This window comes from Pseudophryne corroboree, chromosome 1 (assembly GCF_028390025.1).
Source record: "Pseudophryne corroboree isolate aPseCor3 chromosome 1, aPseCor3.hap2, whole genome shotgun sequence".
NCBI lineage: Eukaryota > Metazoa > Chordata > Amphibia > Anura > Myobatrachidae > Pseudophryne > Pseudophryne corroboree.
This window is the reverse complement of record NC_086444.1, coordinates 947,457,984-947,478,191: the sequence shown is the minus strand read 5'-3', so window position 1 is coordinate 947,478,191 and position 20,208 is coordinate 947,457,984. Positions and strand designations below refer to the sequence as shown.

Sequence of the window (20,208 nt, the reverse complement as noted above, 5' to 3'; positions counted from 1 at the left end):
CACACCAGAGCGGTATATAATGCAGGGATTAACACTATAACTGAGTGATTTTTCCCCCAATAGCTGCTTGTATACATATATTGCGCCTAAATTTAGTGCCCCCCTCTCTTTTTAACCCTTTGAGCCTGAAAATTACAGGGGAGAGCCTGGGGAGCTGTCTTCAGCTGCACTGTGAAGAAAAAATGGCGCCAGTGTGCTGAGGGAGAAGCCCCGCCCCTTTTTCGGCTGACTTTTCTCCCGCTTTTTTATGGATTCTGGCAGGGGTAATTTATCACATATATAGCCCTGGGACTATATATTGTGATGATTTGCCAGCCTAGGTGTCTTATATTGCCCTCAGGGCGCCCCCCCCCCCCCCAGCACCCTGCACCCATCAGTGACCGGAGTGTGAGGTGTGCATGAGGAGCAATGGCGCACAGCTGCAGTGCTGTGCGCTACCTTGTTGAAGACAGAAGTCTTCTGCCGCCGATTTTCCGGAACACTTCTTGCTTCTGGCTCTGTAAGGGGGCCGGCGGCGCAGCTCCGGGAACGAACACCAAGGTCGGGTCCTGCGGTCGATCCCTCTGGAGCTAATGGTGTCCAGTAGCCTAAGAAGCCCAAACTACCACCTGTTAGGTAGGTTTGCTTCTTCTCCCCTTAGTCCCTCGCTGCAGTGAGTCTGTTGCCAGCAGATCTCACTGTAAAATAAAAAACCTAAATATACTTTCTTTCTAGGAGCTCAGGAGAGCCCCTAGTGTGCATCCAGCTCAGCCGGGCACAAGATTCTAACTGAGGTCTGGAGGAGGGTCATAGTGGGAGGAGCCAGTGCACACCAGGTAGTCCTAAAGCTTTCTTTAGTTGTTACGAAGAAAAGGGTTGCGAGAATAACCTATTGGGCGCAAGAGAGGGAGTGGGCAGCCTAGGGTACGCCTCAGGGGATTTCCTCTTTCCCCAGAAAAATTAGAATTGGCAAAAAGTGGGGTGGTGTAGCCGTGGCGCCCTCTCTCAGTGGTGTGGTGTCGTGACCAAAGCAATGATCACTTGAGTCGATGGATAGTGAATCTTGATGGTGTTACAATGGTCTGAATGCTGGTGTTGTCAATAAAACATAATTTAATAACATAACATTTCTCACAAGGATACAAATAAAAATAAAAGCATGCAAGCAGGGTGTATCATTCAACCATCCTGCTTCCTATAACACCTGTGGCTCCAAGCTTACCTTTTTGGTATGCTTTTATTTTTATTTGTATCCTTGTGAGAAATGTTATGTTATTAAATTATGTTTTATTGACAACACCAGCATTCAGACCATTGTAACACCATCAAGATTCACTATCCATCAACTCAAGTGATCATTGCTTTGGTCACGACACCACACCACTGAGAGAGGGCGCCACGGCTACACCACCCCACTTTTTGCCCTCTCTTTAGTTGTGCCCAGTCTCCTGCGGAGCCGCTATTCCCCATGGTCCTTACGGAGTCCCAGCATCCACTTAGGACGTCAGAGAAATAAACAATATGGGTCGGATGACCAGTTTATTCCTTTTATGATTTTGGGAGGGGGGGGGGGGGGAGCAGGTTTGGGGGCACTGGCGGCGCAGCACCTTTTCACCTTGGATATTTCAAATTTCATTGTTATTGTTGTTGATTGTAATTTATATAGTATATACCTTACCACTGTGACACTATACTGCTCTATAATCTCATTATGGATACTATTTCTTGTTACCACATGTTGTAGGGTCTGATTTCCAACAACTGCATTACAGCTTGTCATAATATGTGTGAATTTGACACATGATGCTTCAATAAAAATTGGGTTGTTTTTTGTTGTTGTTTTTTTAAATTGATTTGCTGTGTACTTAATGAAAAATAAATCCAAAAATGTCCTAATAGTACGTACAGAAAGGATTTGCAAAATTATGACAGTCTATACTCTTCAGATGCCAATACCACAACCCAAAGCCTACAATGGACAGTACAAAAGGATAAAGGAGCTTACAACACTACAATACTATGCAAAGGATATGAAATTACCACTAATTTTGAGTCTAGTTGGCTAATTTATTCACAAGTTTTATTAGACGCGACGAGTTTTAGAACTTATGATAAATAGTGCTCCAGCCAATCAGCCCCTAACGTGTTTTAAAAATAACAGTTGGGAGCTGATTGGCAGAAGAACCATTTATCATTAACAACAAGTTTTTAGAACTTGCTGCGTATAATAAAACTCATGGATAGGCTCTGTTTGAACGGGTTGGAGCCGCGTTACCGGTGGTGGGATCCTGGTTGTCAGTATGCCGGCAGGGTGGGGGGGGGGGGGGGGGGGGGGAAGAGCGCAACGAATCCCCCTTCGGGCTTGCTACGCTGCTGGTTTGCCACAGGTTCTATTACCACTCTATGGGTGTTGTAGTGGGAATAGTCCCGTCTAGTCGATATTTTAGTTGTTCGGGGACGCAGGGGGAGGTTATGTGACAGTCGGTCTCTTGACCATCGGTCACATAACTACATCCCATTTGAACAGCTACATCTCAGTTAAAGCAAAGTCAAATATGTCACCATCATATGACAGCAAAAAATGGAGGCGGTTACAGCCAGCCTCACACAACATAGGATTGAAACAATTTTATACTATTATGTCACTTAGGGGGATATTTATCCAAGCTTGGCGCGAGATAAAGTGCAGAGAGATAAAATACTATTAACCAGCAAGCTCCTAACTGCCATGTTACAGGCTGTGTTTGAAAAATGACAGTTAGGAGCCGATTGGTTGGTACTTATCTGTCTCCACCTTATCTTACGCCAAGCTTTGATAAATCTCCCCCTTAGTTTTAGAACCTTCTAATAACTTCACAACACAAATGCATAAAAGTTTTCATGTTCTATGAACAATGGTCCTACATTGAAGCACTGTCATCCTAATGGGATTTGAAAAGCAACTAAAACTATATTTAAGGTTTAGTGGTCCGTTAAAGCATATTATAAACTAAACACAAAGCTGTGCGGAATGTCACTATAATTGTAACGTGTCAGCACACAGATGTTAGCCTCACGTATGACAACAAAAGTGGTTACAAAGAATGAAGTCTGAAGCAGAAATATACCAATGTTTTCTTGAAGTACAAGTGCCAAGGCTATTATTAACTTAAAACTTACAGTATGTTAAGTATATGTGTACATTTGATGTACATCATTTTCTTAGGTTAAAAAGGAGAAACTACAAAAAAAAAAAAAAACCCCAAGAATCTCATTATGTAAAAACACTCAACATGCACTAAGCATCAAAACATATGCACTTCAATGTGAGATAAGGAATCGCCAATTACATTCTTATGGATGTTTCTCAGAGTGCCCAAGAAGGTGGCCTCACTCTGATCAGATTCTGCACTTCTTCAGAGATACCATTTCATTTAACCCGATACAGCAGAAAATCGGTCAAATTAGATAAGAAACATCCATCTATAACCAGGACATACAGGTACCTACCTGTGCTTATAATAAACAGAATCCTGCCCTACACAAAAATACGCAGCCACAAGAGAAAGCATTGCTGTCACCTACATCATCATCTAGAACTGTAAACATAGGAAGCAGAGGACATCTCCTACATCCCCCTTCACACACCTCCAACATCTTAGTTATCTCCTTAGACAGTGGGAAATTCAAACCAATCAGCGGCTGCGCTTTGACCCCTAACCAGAAACTTCCTACAGGAAAGTATTGCTTCCACTGATCCACTGCACACGATCTGCTGGCTGCACAACTATCCACAATAAGATTGAAAGAAAGTACTGCTCATCTCACAGCTTCTGAGAGAGTGCAGACAGTTACTAGAGAAGTTCGATGGGATCCCTGATGGCTCATTCTCGGAGACATTAAACAGTGGGGTTATGATTGTTTGCAATATGAACTACTGTATACTTTCAATGGGAAACCATTGGCTCCTTCCAGGTGCACATTATATCGGCAACAATATTCTGACAAAACATATGATACCCATACAATAAAGACCAAATGTGCACTCACTCATGAATAATTAAACAGAAACAAAAACACACACAAATGGATTAAATTAATATTTTAGAAGAAAAAAAAAATAAGATTTTAAACCTACCGGTAAATCTATTTCTCCTAGTCCGTAGAGGATGCTGGGGACTCCGTAAGAACCATGGGGTATAGATGGGTTCCGCAGGAGACATGGGCACCTAAAAGAACTTTTCCTATGGGTGTGCACTGGCTCCTCCCTCTATGCCCCTCCTCCAGACCTCAGTTAGAGAACTGTGCCCAGAGGAGATGGACAACACGAGGGCAGGATTTTATAAATCCAAGGGCAAGATTCCTACCAGCCAACACCAATCATACCATGTAACCTGGAACATACATAAAAAGTTAACAGTATGAACAAACAACAGTAACGGTCCAAGACCGATTCCAACTGTAACATAACCCTTATGTAAGCAACAACTATATACAAGTCTTGCAGAGTTTCCGCACTGGGACGGGTGCCCAGCATCCTCTACGGACTAGGAGAAATAGATTTACCGGTAGGTTTAAAATCTTATTTTCTCTTACGTCCTAGAGGATGCTGGGGACTCCGTAAGGACCATGGGGTTTATACCAAAGCTCCCAATCGGGCGGGAGAGTGCGTATGACTCTGCAGCACCGACTGAGCAAATGCTAGGTCCTCATCAGCCAAGGTATCAAACTTGTAGAATTTAGCAAAAGTGTTTGACCCCGACCAAGTTGCTGCTCGGCAAAGCTGTAATGCCGAGACGCCCCGGGCAGCCGCCCAAGAAGAGCCCACCTTCCTAGTGGAATGGGCCTTAACCGAATGCGGTAACGGCAATCCAGCCGTAGAATGAGCCTGCTGAATCGTGTTACAGATCCAGCGAGCAATAGTCTGCTTCGAAGCAGGCGCGCCAATCTTGTTGGCAGCATATAGGACAAATAGAGCCTCTGTTTTCCTAATTCTAGCCGTCCTGGCTACATAAATCCTCAAGGCCCCGACTACATCCAGGGAACTGGAATCCTCCAAGTCACTCGTAGCCACAGGCACCACAATGGGTTGGTTCAAATGGAATGAAGAAACCACCTTAGGCAAAAATTGAGGGTGTGTCCTCAATTCCGCTCTATCAACATGAAAAATCAAGTAGGGGCTCTTGTGAGACAAGGCCGCCAATTCTGACACTCGCCTTGCAGATGCTAAGGCCAACAACATGACCACCTTCCAGGTAAGAAATTTCAACTCAACCTTGTTAAGTGGTACAAACCAGTGTGATTTTAGGTACTGCAACACCACGTTCAGGTCCCATGGTGCCATTAGAGGCACAAAAGGAGGCTGGATGTGTAGCACTCCCTTTACAAAAGTTTGGATTTCTGGAAGAGAAGCCAATTCCTTCTGAAAGAATATCGAGAGGGCCGAAATCTGTACCTTAACAGAGCCTAATTTCAGGCCCATATCCACTCCTGTCTGTAGGAAGTGGAGAAAACGACCCAAATGAAAATCTTCCGTCTTCACACCAAGACACACATTTTCGCCAGATGCGGTGATAATGTTTTACCGTCACCTCCTTTCTAGCCTTTATTAGAGTAGGGATGACATCCTCCGGAACACCCTTCTCAGCTAGGATCCGGCGTTCAACCGCCATGCCGTCAAACGTAACCGCGGTAAGTCTTGGAACACGCAGGGACCCTGCAACAGGTCCTCCCTTAGAGGAAGAGGCCAGGGATCTCCTGTGAGCATCTCCTGAAGATCTGAGTACCAGGCCCTTCGAGGCCAGTCTGGAACAATGAGTATTGTCTGTACTCTTTTTCGCCTTATGATCCTCAACTCGTAGACCGATTGGAACACCCATGGCGTTACCAGGGCATCTACTGCTACTGCCTGAGGGTCCCTCGACCTGGCACAATACCTCCGAAGCTTCTTGTTGAGGCGTGACGCCATCATGTCTATTTGAGGAACTCCCCAAAGACCCGTTATCACTGCAAAAACTTCTTGATGAAGTCCCCACTCTCCTGGATGGAGATCGTGTCTGCTGAGGAAGTCCGCTTCCCAGTTGTCCACTCCCGGAATGAAGACAGCTGACAGAGCGCTTACGTGATTTTCCGCCCAGCAAAGAATCCTGGTTGTTTCCGCCATCGCGGCTCTGCTTCTTGTCCCGCCTTGGCAGTTCACATGAGCCACTGCTGTGACATTGTCTGATTGAATCAGAACCGGTAGGCTGCGAAGAAGACTCTCCGCTTGTCGAAGGCCGTTGTATATGGCTCTTAGCTCCAACACGTTGATGTGTAGACAGGACTCCTGGTCTGACCACAGTCCCTGAAAATTTCTTCCTTGGGTGACTGCTCCCCATCCTCGGAGGCTCGCGTCCGTGGTTACCAGAATCCAGTCCTGAATTCCGAACCTGCGACCCTCCAGAAGGTGAGCACTTTGAAGCCACCATAGAAGAGACACCCTGGCCCCGGGGGACAGTGTTATTTTCCGATGTAAATGTAGATGGGACCCGGACCATTTGTCCAGAAGCTCCCATTGAAACGTCCTTGCATGGAACCTGCCGAAGGGGATGGCCTCGTAGGCTGCCACCATTTTCCCCAGAACACGAGTGCATTGATGAACTGACACTCTTTTTGGCTTTAGCAGGTCTCTGACCATGTTCTGGATGTCCTGGGCTATTTCCAACGGGAGAAAAACCTTCTTTTGTTCCGTATCCAGTATCATACCTAGGAACGCTAGTCGAGTTGTCGGAATCAACTGTGACTTCGGTAGATTTAGAATCCAACAGTGTTGCTGGAGCACTCTCAGAGAGAGTGTCACATTGCTCAGCAATTGCTCTCTTGATCTCGCCTTTATCAGGAGATCGTCCAAGTATGGGATAATTGTGACTCCATGCTTGCGCAGGACCACCATAATTTCCGCCATTATCTTGGTGAAAATCCTTGGGGCCGTGGAAAGCCCAAACGGCAACGTCTGAAATTGGTAATGACAATCCTGTACAGCGAATCTCAGGTACTCCTGATGGGAAGTATATATGGGGACATGAAGGTAAGCATCCTTTATGTCCAGTGACACCATAAACTCCCCCTCCTCCATGCTGGCTATTATCGCCCTGAGCGATTCCATCTTGAATTTGAATCTTTTCATGTACAGGTTTAGGGATTTTAGATTCAAAATAGGGCTGACCGAACCATCCGGTTTCGGGACCACAAAGAGGGTTGAATAGTACCCTCTTCCCTGTTGGTTCAAGGGAACCCTGATAATTACTTGCTGTTGACACAGCGTTTGAATTGCAGCTAACACTACATCCCTGTCTGGGGTAGAAGCTGGTAAGGCCGACTTGAAAAATCGGCGTGGGGAAATTCCAGTTTGTAGTCTTGGTAAACTATTTCCAACGCCCAAGAATTCAGGTCTGAGCTAACCCAGACCTGGCTGAAGAGTCGAAGACGAGCCCCCACCGGTGCGGACTCCCGCAGGGGAGCCCCAGCGTCATGCAGTGGGTTTTGTAGAAGCCAGGGAGGACTTCTGTTCTTGGGCAACAGCCGAAGCAGGTGTTCTTTTCCCTCTACCCTTACCTCTGGCAAGGAAGGAGGATCCCCGACCTCTTCTGGACTTTTGTGACCGAAAGGACTGCATCTGATATGTTGGAGTTTTCTTCTGCTGTTGGGGAATAAACGGTAAAAAGTTAGATTTACCTGCGGTAGCTGTGGAAACCAGGTCCGCCAGCCCATCCCCAAACAACACGTCTCCCCTATAGGGTAGAACCTCCATATGCTTTTTCGAATCCGCATCACCGTCCATTGGCGGGTCCATAAGGATCTTCTCGCTGAAATAGCCATGGCATTGGCTCTGGAAGCCAGTAATCCAATGTCCCTTTGAGCGTCTCTCATATACAAGACTGCGTCTTTGATATGGGCTAGAATTAACAAAACAGTATCTCTATCCATGGTATCAAGGTCAGCCGACAGGTTATCTGTCCAGGCTGAAACTGCGCTACATACCCATGCCGACGCAATTGTCGGTCTTAGCAAAGCTCCAGTGTGTGAATAAATAGACTTTAAAGTAGTCTCCTGCCTGCGATCCGCAGGATCCTTGAGGGCCGCTGTGTCTGGAGACGGTAGCGCCACTTTCTTTGACAGGCGCGTTAAAGCCTTGTCCACAGTGGGAGGGGATTCCCAACGTACCCTGTCCTGTGTAGGGAAGGGGTATGCCATATTAATTCTATTGGGAATCTGCGGTCTCTTATCCGGAGTCTCCCAAGCTTTTTTAAAAAACTCATTAAGTTCATGAGATGGGGGAAAGTTTATTATCTGTTTCTTTCCCTTAAACATGTGTACCCTCGTGTCAGGAACAGAGTGTTCATCAGCAATATGCAACACATCTCTTATTGCTATAATCATACACTGAATGCTCTTTGTCACCTTAGGGTGCAATTTAGCTTCATCATAATCGACACTGGAATCAGAGTCCGTGTCAGTAGTTGTGTCCACAATTTTTGCCAAGGGACGCTTTTGAGACCCCGACGGGCCCTGTGAGTCGGACCAATCCGAGGATTGACCCCCTGACGCCTGCCCGGATTCAGCCTTATCTAGCCTCTTATGTAAAGATGTCACGCTTGCATTCAACATATACCACATGTCCATCCATTCCTGAGACGGCACTACAGACGGGGACACACCACTCATCTGCTCTACCTCCTCCTTGGAGAAGCCTTCCGCTTCAGACATGTCGACACGCACGTACCGACCCCCCACACACACAGGGATATACCTATAAGGGGACAAAACCCCAACCAGGCCCTTAGGAGAGACAGAGAGAGAGTTGCCAGCACACACCCAGCGCCCAAATGACACTGGAAAAACCAGATAGCGCTTATATATATATATATATATATATATATACATATATATATATATATATATATATATATATATATATATACATATATATACACACACAATTTCCCACTCAATGCGCGCCAATGTGCCCCCCCTTTCTTTTTTCCAACCTCTGAAGCGTTCAGCAGGGGAGAGTCCGGGGAGCCAGCGTTTCTCATGCAGCTCTGTGGAGAAAATAGCGCTGGTTAGTGCTGAGGGATCAAGCTCCGCCCCCCCAGCGGCGGGCTTCGGTCCCTCTTCAATTTTCACAAAAGTGGCGGGGGATCATCTATTTGCTGCCTCCGCAGCCTAATAGCACCTTATTGCCCAAAAACGAGGTTTATTGCTGCCCAGGGCGCCCCCCCTGCGCCCTGCACCCATCAGTGCTGTCTGTGTGTTGTGTATGGGAGCAATGGCGCGCCTTACCTCATGAAGATCTGAAGTCTTCTGCCGCCTGAGATGTCTTCTTGTTTCTCATACTCACCCGGCTTCTATCTTCCGGCATCTGTGAGGAGGACTCCCTGAAAATAAAAAAACCTAACAAAATTCTTTTTCCACAGAAAACTCAGGAGAGCTCTCTGCAGTGTACCCTTCTCCTCTGGGCAGGGAACAGAATCTAACTGAGGTCTGGAGGAGGGGCATAGAGGGAGGAGCCAGTGCACACCCATAGGAAAAGTTCTTTTAGGTGCCCATGTCTCCTGCGGAGCCAGTCTATACCCCATGGTCCTTACGGAGTCCCCAGCATCCTCTAGGACGTAAGAGAAATAATAATTTTATGAAGATGGTGGTCCTAGTAAAAACTGAAAAATGACGGTTAGGAGCTGGCTGGTTGGTACTCTCTCTCTCTCTCCTCAAAGGCTTAGACCCCTAAATCACAAACTTTAAAACATGTTCTCAAACTCAGTCCTCAGGACCCCACACAGTGTGTGAATATATCGATTAAAAAAAGAAATTCCTTTAAGTAGACCTCTCCATTTGCTGCTGGCAGAATGGGCACTAGCCAAGAGCTAGTCAGTTGCACAACAAATGTATTATGAATTTATTGCTCGTTGTCACGTTGCATCAGTTATGATCTGGCTGCTGTGAAAATACTCCAGCACGTCGACTAACACAGGTCTAACTTTGAATCTTTTGCCCGCAACAGAAAAAAATTACGTGGTGCATAGAGCCAAAATCACCTCTAAAACAACATAAGTGATTGACAGGCGGTGGGAGGACAGAATTTTAAACCGGTTTAAAAACAAAACAAACCGCACAGCATGGGCTACATGAATGAGACACTGTCAATGGTTCACAATGGACCACATAAGTTTTTCAACATTTTCAAATATGAAGCAATATGGGAATCCACAGAAAGGAGCAATAAGGCTGGTGTCAAACAGCTGTCTGTATGTCTAGCCAGAAACGTCATAAGCTTTAACAGCACATCGTATTCAATCGTCTCTATGCATTACTAACAAACATATTCAATTACTCTCTCTATTACTTATTGACCTTATTTCATTTTTATTTTTTTAGCGTGTTGCATTTTTATGTTTTACATATAGAAAAATCTATGTTGTTTCTGTAGTTTTGGTGCAGATAAATATAACTGGTATTTAGACTTGATGCCATTACTACTCCATTAATGAAGCAGTAGAACTGCTGCCATTTAGGAAATCTGTATTCGTTTCCTTTAAAGGGCATTACTTTACAGTTAAAAGAGCAAATAATAAATCAAATTATGCGATCTATTTGCAATGTTGAGAACATTTTTTTTCATGTTATTCCGAAATAAAAAAAGTTTGCACTTCATTTCTTTTTCTAGCCTTTGCAGAAAACCATGATTCCCAATGATTTTCTTTAGTGGACCTTTTTTCAGTGTACACAATGTAATTAGACAGGGGGTGCAGTCGTGTATTGTAGAAAAACTTACCTTCTTCAGTGGGATTGAATCCACAGATGTCACATATGTTTCGAACCCACTTATTCATTTCTTCTTCACTTTCAGCCACCAAATAAAAGATACGGTCAATGGTTTTTATATCAAAAATATAACTATGCTCAAATTCTTTTTTGGGGAATACCAGTCCAGCATCAACTTGTTCACACAGGTTCAAGTCAATAATACGAATGGGTTTCTTTGCATGGTCATTCTTATAGTATTCTAGAACATCAGGATCTCCTGTTAGACGTCCGCTGCGAAGGACAAACCATCTTCGCTTCCATGCCTATGAAAAGGGGACAAAAAAAAGCATGCGATTACTCTTTGTTTACTCTGTACTAGTAGTAAATGACCAGCAGATCTGCTGAACATTACACTTGCTAATGTAACGCATCTCGGGCCTGATTCGGCGATGGATGCTGATGGCACCAAAACTGCAAATGTGTACACAACTGTGTGAAAACATACAAATGCTGCAGCCACCTGCATCTGCATTGAGAGGCCCACCGGCGGTTTTGGGAGTCCCAGCAGCCATGTACACAGATGCAGTGTCTGTCACAGATCAGTCATTTATGAAACATCTGCGTAGCCCTATGACCGCAGGAAGTACGATGATGCTGGAGCCACTGCAGCTGCAATATGAAGTTTAATTGTTCTACCATTAATACGGAGGCACAGTCCCTTAAACATTTTTTCCTTGCTGTGTCCCATTTCATAGACTGTTCTATTAGTCATTCAGCCTCTGCTTTTGGTGTTTAGAACCAAATGTGAGCCCAGAATGTCTATGTACTCTTGGGCCACCATAGGTTTGAGTCCAAAAACATGGGGAATTTACTAGTCACCCTTTAAGCAACAACTACGGTTACCAATGCCAGAAATCAACGGTCTACAGCTTGTGACCATTTTATTTTTGAAATACTAACATTTCAGAAGTCACAACATTTGGACTACTACATCACTGCACCTAAGTCTGTGATTGGACACTGCAATAACAATCGCAGCAATGCAATTTTTCATGTACTTGTCAACACTACAATAAAGTGGTAATTACACAAAGCATTATGCTCGGTCACTCAAACCTGCCATAGCAAAAATAAATATGATTTATTAAAAATAAAAACACATGAAACCTTATTATGGTCAGAGGGCAAAGATGTCACTACATTACTAGTCATCCTTTTCAACACGTCCCCGACTTCACCTTCTCTGAAAAATAATGTCTGAATAGTTTGGACACATCAAAGAGACTGTTTATAGCTCTGTGCTTCTCTCAGATGTCTAATTGCTGTGCGCAGTACATGAGTACACTGCTAACTGTAGTATACAAGCACCTGCTACTCCATGTTTTTCTATTCTCCCCTCCCCCCCCCCCAACAATGAGTCACTCACTTTGCCTGGCACAGATTAAACTGGAACGAGGGAGAAAGCAAATCACTAACTGTGCAGTTTAATAGGGCATATACAAAGGTCCTCTGGCTGAGAGTACAAAGAAGAGTTTAGTAGTAGCATAAAGCCTAATGCCAGACAAGCAAAGTGACATCAGCTAATCATAGTACACAAGTGCCTCTGCCTTGTCAGGCTGCACAAAACGCCACATAAATTACTCTTTGTTATTGGAGAATCTCTCACATTCTTACAGCGCTTCTATTTATGGATTTAACCCATTCTTTACTGCAACAACATATTTTGCCTGCTCATGTTAGAATATATTTCAAAAGTATAAAGGAATATCATTTAAAAAATAAATAAAAACAAACCACTATTTAGCTCTGAATCCAAACTTCTCACTTAATTGACAATCGCAGTCACCGATACTGATGTAATTCATTGATGAGAAAGGCGTTTGTAACACAGGTGACTGCAATTATAACTTAAGCGAGAAGTTCAGGAGTAGAGCATTTTGTACCTGGTAGAAGGGTATACCGTATCTTATATTATTGCGAGAACGGTAACACAATTGTATTATGGTTACAAAAAGCTCTTAGTAATGTAAACATAGGACTGCTTAGGTAAGAAGTAAGGCGTTTGTTCTGAAGTTATCCTTTAAGTTTACGACACAGATGTACAGTAATGTGTCATGGAGAGTTCATCTGTAGTGATATTATAAATAGGTACAAACGACAAAGTATAACATGGGCAGCAGCAATATATGTTCTTTCATTATTTTAACTTGAAATTTCGATTGATTTTACAAAAATGATTTTGGAATCCTTGACAAACGTAATATTGGGTCTGGCTTTAATGGCAAAAATACACTGCCTTGGACTGCGGCTTCAATTTAACTGCATATATGTCCAGCCAAGTCCAGATATAATAGGGGTGGGGAACCTTTGGCCCTCCAGCTGTTGTTGAACTACACATACCAGCATGCTTTGCTACAGTTTTGCTATTTGGCCATGCCAAAACTGTTGCAGGGCATGCTGGGATGTGTAGTTCAACAACAGCTGAAGGGCCAAAGGTTCCCCATCCCTGACATATAATCTAAAAATATGATACACACACACAATCTCAATTTATAACCACTTAAGTTTAAAAAACATTTGGGAAAAAAAAAGTTACTGCTACAAAACAAAGTCCTGTTAAAAGCAAGTAGTAAAGATGTTGAGAGCATGTAGTAAAGCAGTTCCTGGTACGATTCTAAAACCAAAAATATTTTTTAACTTAAATGTGGAAAATGGGCTACGATGAAGGCAGTTAAGATTTAAAATGTAAGTTAATTAGCACTTTAGGAAATTGTTTTCCAGGAAGTAAAATTGATATGTAACCAAACAAAATAAGGAAAAAACAGGCTGAATGGAAGTTTCCATTCCACTGACCACCATCCTGAGCATCTGTTCCGCATGCACATTTGGATAACATTTCCTGTTTTTGAACTATTGTCACCACTTGCTAGTTTTGTGCTGCTGAATCTAACTTTAGTGTGCTGTGTAAACAAACGACAAGTTATCACAGCAATTAACGTGCAAAAAGCAAATATAATTTAAAAGAGAGGCATAATATAGTACCCTAGTTATACAAAGGGGTTTATTTTCACTTACAATTGCTCAAAAATAAAATAATCTATATAATAAATAAAAGGTGTTTGTTCATCTGGAAGAGATCCTCCTTGATTGTAAACATACATCTGTTAGTTTGTTAGAAGCCACCTTAATGTTACCAGTAGCACTGTTCCTAGAAGTCATCATACAGTAAATTGAAGTGTAAACTGTCCTTTAAAATGTAAACAAATATGCACATGTTCAAAATCTCCAAGAACACTTGACACAAAGGGCTTTTTTTAATGGTGTTAAGTAAAAATAAACAAAATAAAAACACACACCCCTAACATTACATATTACAATACTGGTCAAATGCACAAAAGCTCATATTCCAACTGTCCCATTAGAGAGGGTTGTGCCACGGTCCCCATTAGCAGAACTTTTGACCTGATTTGGGGACGGTGGGAAGATGTGTCCCACTGATACCCCTTTCACACCAGCAGCTTTGAACACGGGTTATTGGCACATGAGCGCGCATAACCCGTGTTCCTGTGCGGTGTGAAAGGTTACAGGGGCAATACATCAGGTTGAGAAACCCGGTATTTCAACCCTGCTAGCGAGCAGGGTTGAATGCGTGTTCAGCCCGGCTCGCTGTGCGGTGTGAACAGGAGCCGGGTCAGTGCGACCCGTTTCCCGTTCACATGTGATCTCCCAGCACTGCGTCACTGCCGACGTCACCAACCCGGCATATTGCCGGGTTCAGTCTGCAGTGTGAAAGGGGGTATTGAGGCGGGTCGCACACTGGGAGCTCCCGTGTCAGGCTCCCGAGTGCGACCCGCCTCAGACAGTATGAAAGGGGTATGAGTGATGCCCCTACAGCTCTGCATTCCAGACATGCTTTGATGGGGTGTTTTTTGGGGAAAGGTTTGTGTGCGGCACAGCCAATGTGATGTAGCACCATCGGGATCATATGTACCACATCCTAAAATGATAATCATTGATGTTGGGAGATGTGCAAAAGATGAAACTTAAAATGACATCTGATGCCTTCCTTTTCTGTTACACCACTTTCATACCAAAAATGCAGGGACTTATCCGGGAATACTGTCCCGGGATCATGCAGGGACATTCCCGGGTTAGGCGCCTTTCACACCGCAGTCAGCAACCTGGCATCACATGATCTCTAAGCGCATCGACCCGGCTCCCTTTCACACCGCAGAGTGAGCCGGGTTAAACACGAGTTCAACCCTGCTCAAGAGGAGGGATGAAATACTGGGTCACTGGACCTGGTATTTCAACTCCGGCACCCTTTCACACTGCACCTGAACATGGGTTATGCGCGTTCATGTGCCAAAAGCCCGAATTCAGAGGTGCTGGAGTAAAAGGGGTATTAGTAGGCCACATATTGCAGGGTATGTTATTAGTACCCCTTTTAAACTAAAGTTGCGGGTCTGACCCATTATTTGGAACACTGTTCCAATCTGGATCAGACCAGAGACATGACCCCTTTTCCACTGCGGCGCAACCTGGGAATATCCCAGATAGGCGCCATTTATACTGCACCCAGGGTGCAGTGTCTTGTGGCCGGCGCTTGAAGATGATGTCATCTCCAAGCGATGGGAAAACTGGCAGATTGGGACCCCCAGGATGTGCCTCGGACAGGTTAGGCCATGCGCCCAATTGGAAGCTGACCACTGTCCTCCGGAAACTGCTGGGCTGCCTCCAGAACACCCCTTTCCCAGCCAACCCCACGCCTCCAACCTCCCAGGGGACACTGCGGTCAGGGAGGTATGGGCTTTAGGCATGCTGTAAATGTGTCCCGGGTCGGATGTGTGTACATCTGGCTGATACTAGTCAGTGCCTCCTCAGCCGTTTACTTTACCGCATGTCACTGGTCAACATTATAAACATGTAAACATGTTCAACACTACAGCCAGGATGACATTCTCATGTCGACCTAATAAATGTTGACATTGTGAATATTGACATAATAAAGTACACCATTATAGCAGCACAGGGCCTAGACTTTATCCAGCATGATGTATCTATTGGTCTGTGAGAGATCAGCTGCGACAAATGGGCCCTACACACTTACCGATTGCACTGAGCAATACGAACGATCTAGTTCTTTAATGAACGAGATATCATTCATATCGCTCAGTGTGTAGGCATCAATGATGAACAATTCGCGGCCCTGCGCTCGTTCGTTGGTGCCGGCACGTTTATACATGCAAGACAATATGAACAATATCATCCATATTAGCATGCAGGGCTATGGGGCTGGGAGACGTCAGGGAGTGAAGAAACGTGATCGATGATTAAAAAAAACAAAAAACAAAAAAAACAAAAGACTTTAGTCCCTTTTTTAAACTTTTACTCTGGCCATAGGCCCTCATTCCGAGTTGATTGCTCGCTAGCTATTTTTTGCTGAGCAGCGATCAGATAGTCACCGCCTCTAGGGGAGTGTATTTTCACTTTGCAAATGTGCGAACGCTTGTGCAGCTGAGCGGGACGAAAAAGTTTCTTGCAGTTTCTGAGTAGGTCTGAACTTACTCAGCCCTTGCGATCACTTCAGCCTGTCCGGTCCTGGAATTGACATCAGACACCCGCCCTGCAAACGCTTGGACACGCCTGCGTTTTCCCTACCACTCCCAGAAAACGGTCAGTTGACACCAAAACGCCCTCTACCTGTCAATCTCCTTGCGATCAGCTGTGCGAATGGATTCGTCGCTAGAAGCCTTGCACAGAAACGATGCTGTTTGTACCCGTACGATGCGCACTGCGGTGCATGCGCAGTAGTAACCTGATTGCTGCGCTGCGAAAATCAGCAGCGTGCGATCAACTCGGAATGACCCACATAGACTGCACAATAGTACCAGATAATTGGAGCACTGCAAGATGTATGGTGGAGACCTCCATTCTATTCCTGGAGTCAGCTGAATGACAGGCCGAAGCATCACACAGCTTTGATAAACAAACCAAACGATGATCCTGGACCTTTTTCAGCAATGTTCAGGCTGTGGGACTATAATCGTTCATGTCCATAGACTGAATGAAACTGTCACAGCAGCTCTTTCACCAAATGTAAGACAGCCTATAAAAAACAGTAAACTTCCCATACAACTTACTATAGAAACATAGAATTTGATGGCAGAAAATAACCACTTGGCCTATCCAGTCTGCCCTTAACACGTACACACTAGGGTTAATTTTCCTTTGCCAGGGAGACAATTAACCTAACCAGTATATTTTTGGATGTACCTATTGTAAATAAAGTGGTCATGTTGTAGGGTCAGAAACAGATGCTTCAGTTCATTGATATTTGAGGACATTTGTTTATGCACCAAACCTGGTACAACACCTCAATGGGAAAAATGGAATTATTTTCTTTTCAACCATTTCATTGTGTATTTGATAGTATACTTCAGTTGTACTCACCTTTTACTCTAGAATAGTCTGGTATAAAAAGGCAGTTACTGTGGATTCAATGGCTGTGAGGTAACCAGGTCTTGTGACTCCCACATAAATCCTCTGCATCACTCCTGCGTTATTGGTGATTTACTAGAGCACTGGTCTAATCTTTGGGTGAATTTGCTGGGACTCCCAATAAAAAGAAGTTTGGTAATAGTCTCCAATGTACCCCATGGCATAATTGCAGACTTCCTGGCCGCCTCCTCCGAGAAGGGGTAGCCAGTTTGTGTCGCAGGAAAGTGGACCATAGCTTCACAAATATAGTGCTATGTATAAATAATAATATAATATTTCATAGCCATACTGAGGGAGGGCTGAGGCAACAGTGCCGTCCCAATGAGGGGAAGTGCTGTAGAGGGTGTAAAGGCTGAAGGGGACATGTTAAATCTCAGAGGGCGGGATGTACAAAGCATCGCATCTGCGATGCGGAACATCCCACCTCATCGCATGTGCTTACAAATGCAATTAGTATCACAAAGGACAGCTCTCCTGGTAAGAGCCATCCTTTGTGATCACTGGACTACCAGGTTTAGGACCCGGGAGCCTTTCTGCACATATGCAGTGCGCCGCGGCAGCTGCGCAGGGGCAATTGCGAAAAGAATCCCATAGGCTTCAAGCTCCAAGTTCCAGAATGCATCAATGCCATAGCAGATTGGTTCCTATGGGCAAAATCTCCATTTTATCTTTCTCTAAGATTTGATACATCTCCTCCCAAGTGTACCTGTCACAACAGCAGGCTAGGCTTAGATAGAACACTTACAGGGGGAACTTTATCAAATCTTGGAGAGAGATAAAGTGAAGTTGCTCATAGCAGCCAGATTCTAATTCTGTCATTTCACTAGCACAGCCTGTAAAATGAAGCAGATTAGTTGCTATTGACAACTTCTTCACTTTCTCTCTGTTGAAGGTTTGATACATCTCCCTCAGTGAAAGCTGTAATAAATAAGGAGATGCAGAGCTAGTATTTTCTAAAGAGAAGCAGTGTTGTGCTAAAAATATAAATATGAGCGACCTATGAGGATGGCAGCGGAGTGACTCCGAATAACACTTGTGGAGGATAGTAACTGCATACGAGTTGTGTGTATGCCTAGTGCCTGTAACTGTGCAGATCAGCAACAGCCTGATAAAAGAAAGTGGAATAGTTTGGGATGACAGGCACTAGCAAGGAGATATATATATGTTTATTGTCATAACCCAAGTACTGTGCAGGAGCTGAGAAGGGAACCATTTGTGTAACAATGTACAACTAAAATGATCAGTGTCACTCAAGTTCATTTGTTAGCAGCCTGCTAGGAAAAAACTGCAGCAAGATTGCAAGTCCATTTGGAAAGAGTCCCAACCATAAATTTACAGTTACAGGTAAAGAAAAACAATTCTAATCACAAAAAAAAAGCAAAAACAAACATTTTGGCAGAGCTCAGTGGATCCAAAGTCATTGGTGTTACTTCATCAGTCTCATTACATGCCAGACTGAACTGCTTTAATATTAACCATTATCCAGGAACACTTCATTAAATCCATGAAAACTACACCAATATAATATTAGGACACCACAAACTGCATATTAAAAGGAAAACTCCTGAAACATCTAAGAAAATAAGATACAGAACAAATGATCATATTTAAAGATGCTCTGCAAAACATAATATCCCAACACAGAAATATGTCCTGCAATAACAGAAAACAATTGTATGCCCAGACAGGAATACTGGTAAATCAATGTTAAAAGCTAGAAATGTCACAAACGAGAAACAGTTTCAACAAAATGAAGAAACACAAAAAGAAAGAAGGAAAAAAAACAAAACACATACCACATTATACAATCCCGTAGCACACCACGGCAGAGAATCTGGAATACAAAGCAAGGGTGGAGCCCATTCAACAGCTCTGTTTTCTAGCTCAGCCAGTTATCTAGAATAACAATTAATTGTAATCTTGTGTCCATATTGAACAAATGCAAAATTGACAAATCTCTTGCTCTTAGCAAAGGAGACCCAGGCAAGATAGGTTTTAAAACCATTGCATCGCAGCATCCCTGGCAGCAATCGAGTCAGACGGGAAGAGAAGCAAAACAGATCCAGTCACTTAACAGGGCATTGCAAGTGCTGGTCGAACAAGCACATTTCCCAAGACAACAGCATCATTCTCAGCACTGACTTTCTTCTCCTTTGACACAAAAACTGCAGACATCGAGGGAGGAAGCAATTTACCTTTTTTCCTCAGAAGCAACATGAAATGGTGTCCTGTCTATAAGTGAAGGTAGTTTTATCATGCAGCACTGATTTTCTTTCCTGTAAGCTTTCCATCTCCATGCAGCACCCCATCCTAATAACCTTTGACCAACAGGAAGGAGACACAATGGAAGTGGAAATAACAGTGGCTACAATCATCTTGTATGATTTAATGCATAGGAGGTTGGGGGGTTGCTTTTCCCTCTTGCAGCTTGAGGGGAGGTTGATTGGAAACAAGCCAGCTCTTCTCCTAAGCAATGCACATACTAACTTTAAATTAAGTGACTGCTCTAATAGTTGTTTATAGGGAAGTGATGGTCTTAACAGTATGTTCAAGCTTTCATAAGCAGGGCCTGCTTCAGTTGGGTCCTTTTATAAATGTCAGCATCGTTTTCTTCCAGACTGTACAGCAATATGGAATACATCTGCTTCTATATCACACCTGCCAACAGTTCTGATTATTGCAATCTATAAGGTTATGGCCTGCTAAAGTGGCATGGTTTCACAAACAAAGATACAGCTGTTCAGATATGGAGGGTATTAGAAATATAGGGACATGGCCTAATATAGTCAGAGTCATGAGGAAACACAGACATTAGTGGAAAGTGATTAAAAATAGAAAAGATAAGTACTACAAGTCATTTCTGATGCATAGGCTTTCTGGCTCCTTGCATTTGTCCAGCCCTGTGTTATGAATGGAAGATAATATTTTAATAAAATAATTCCATGTCTGCAATAATAATAAAAAAAA

The 20,208-nt window shown here is 43.8% G+C and overlaps 1 protein-coding gene across 4 annotated transcripts in view; it reads right to left on the bottom strand.

The window, feature by feature from the left end:
- The window catches only part of GAB1 (GRB2 associated binding protein 1), a 241,153-nt gene that overhangs the window by 115,378 nt on the left and 105,567 nt on the right, over positions 1-20,208 (bottom strand). For all 4 annotated transcript variants that reach the window (XM_063920409.1, XM_063920410.1, XM_063920411.1 and 1 more), the window contains exon 2: positions 10,769-11,063. In XM_063920409.1, the coding sequence (XP_063776479.1) occupies positions 10,769-11,063 (295 nt within the window). The remainder of the gene's footprint in view (positions 1-10,768; positions 11,064-20,208) is intronic.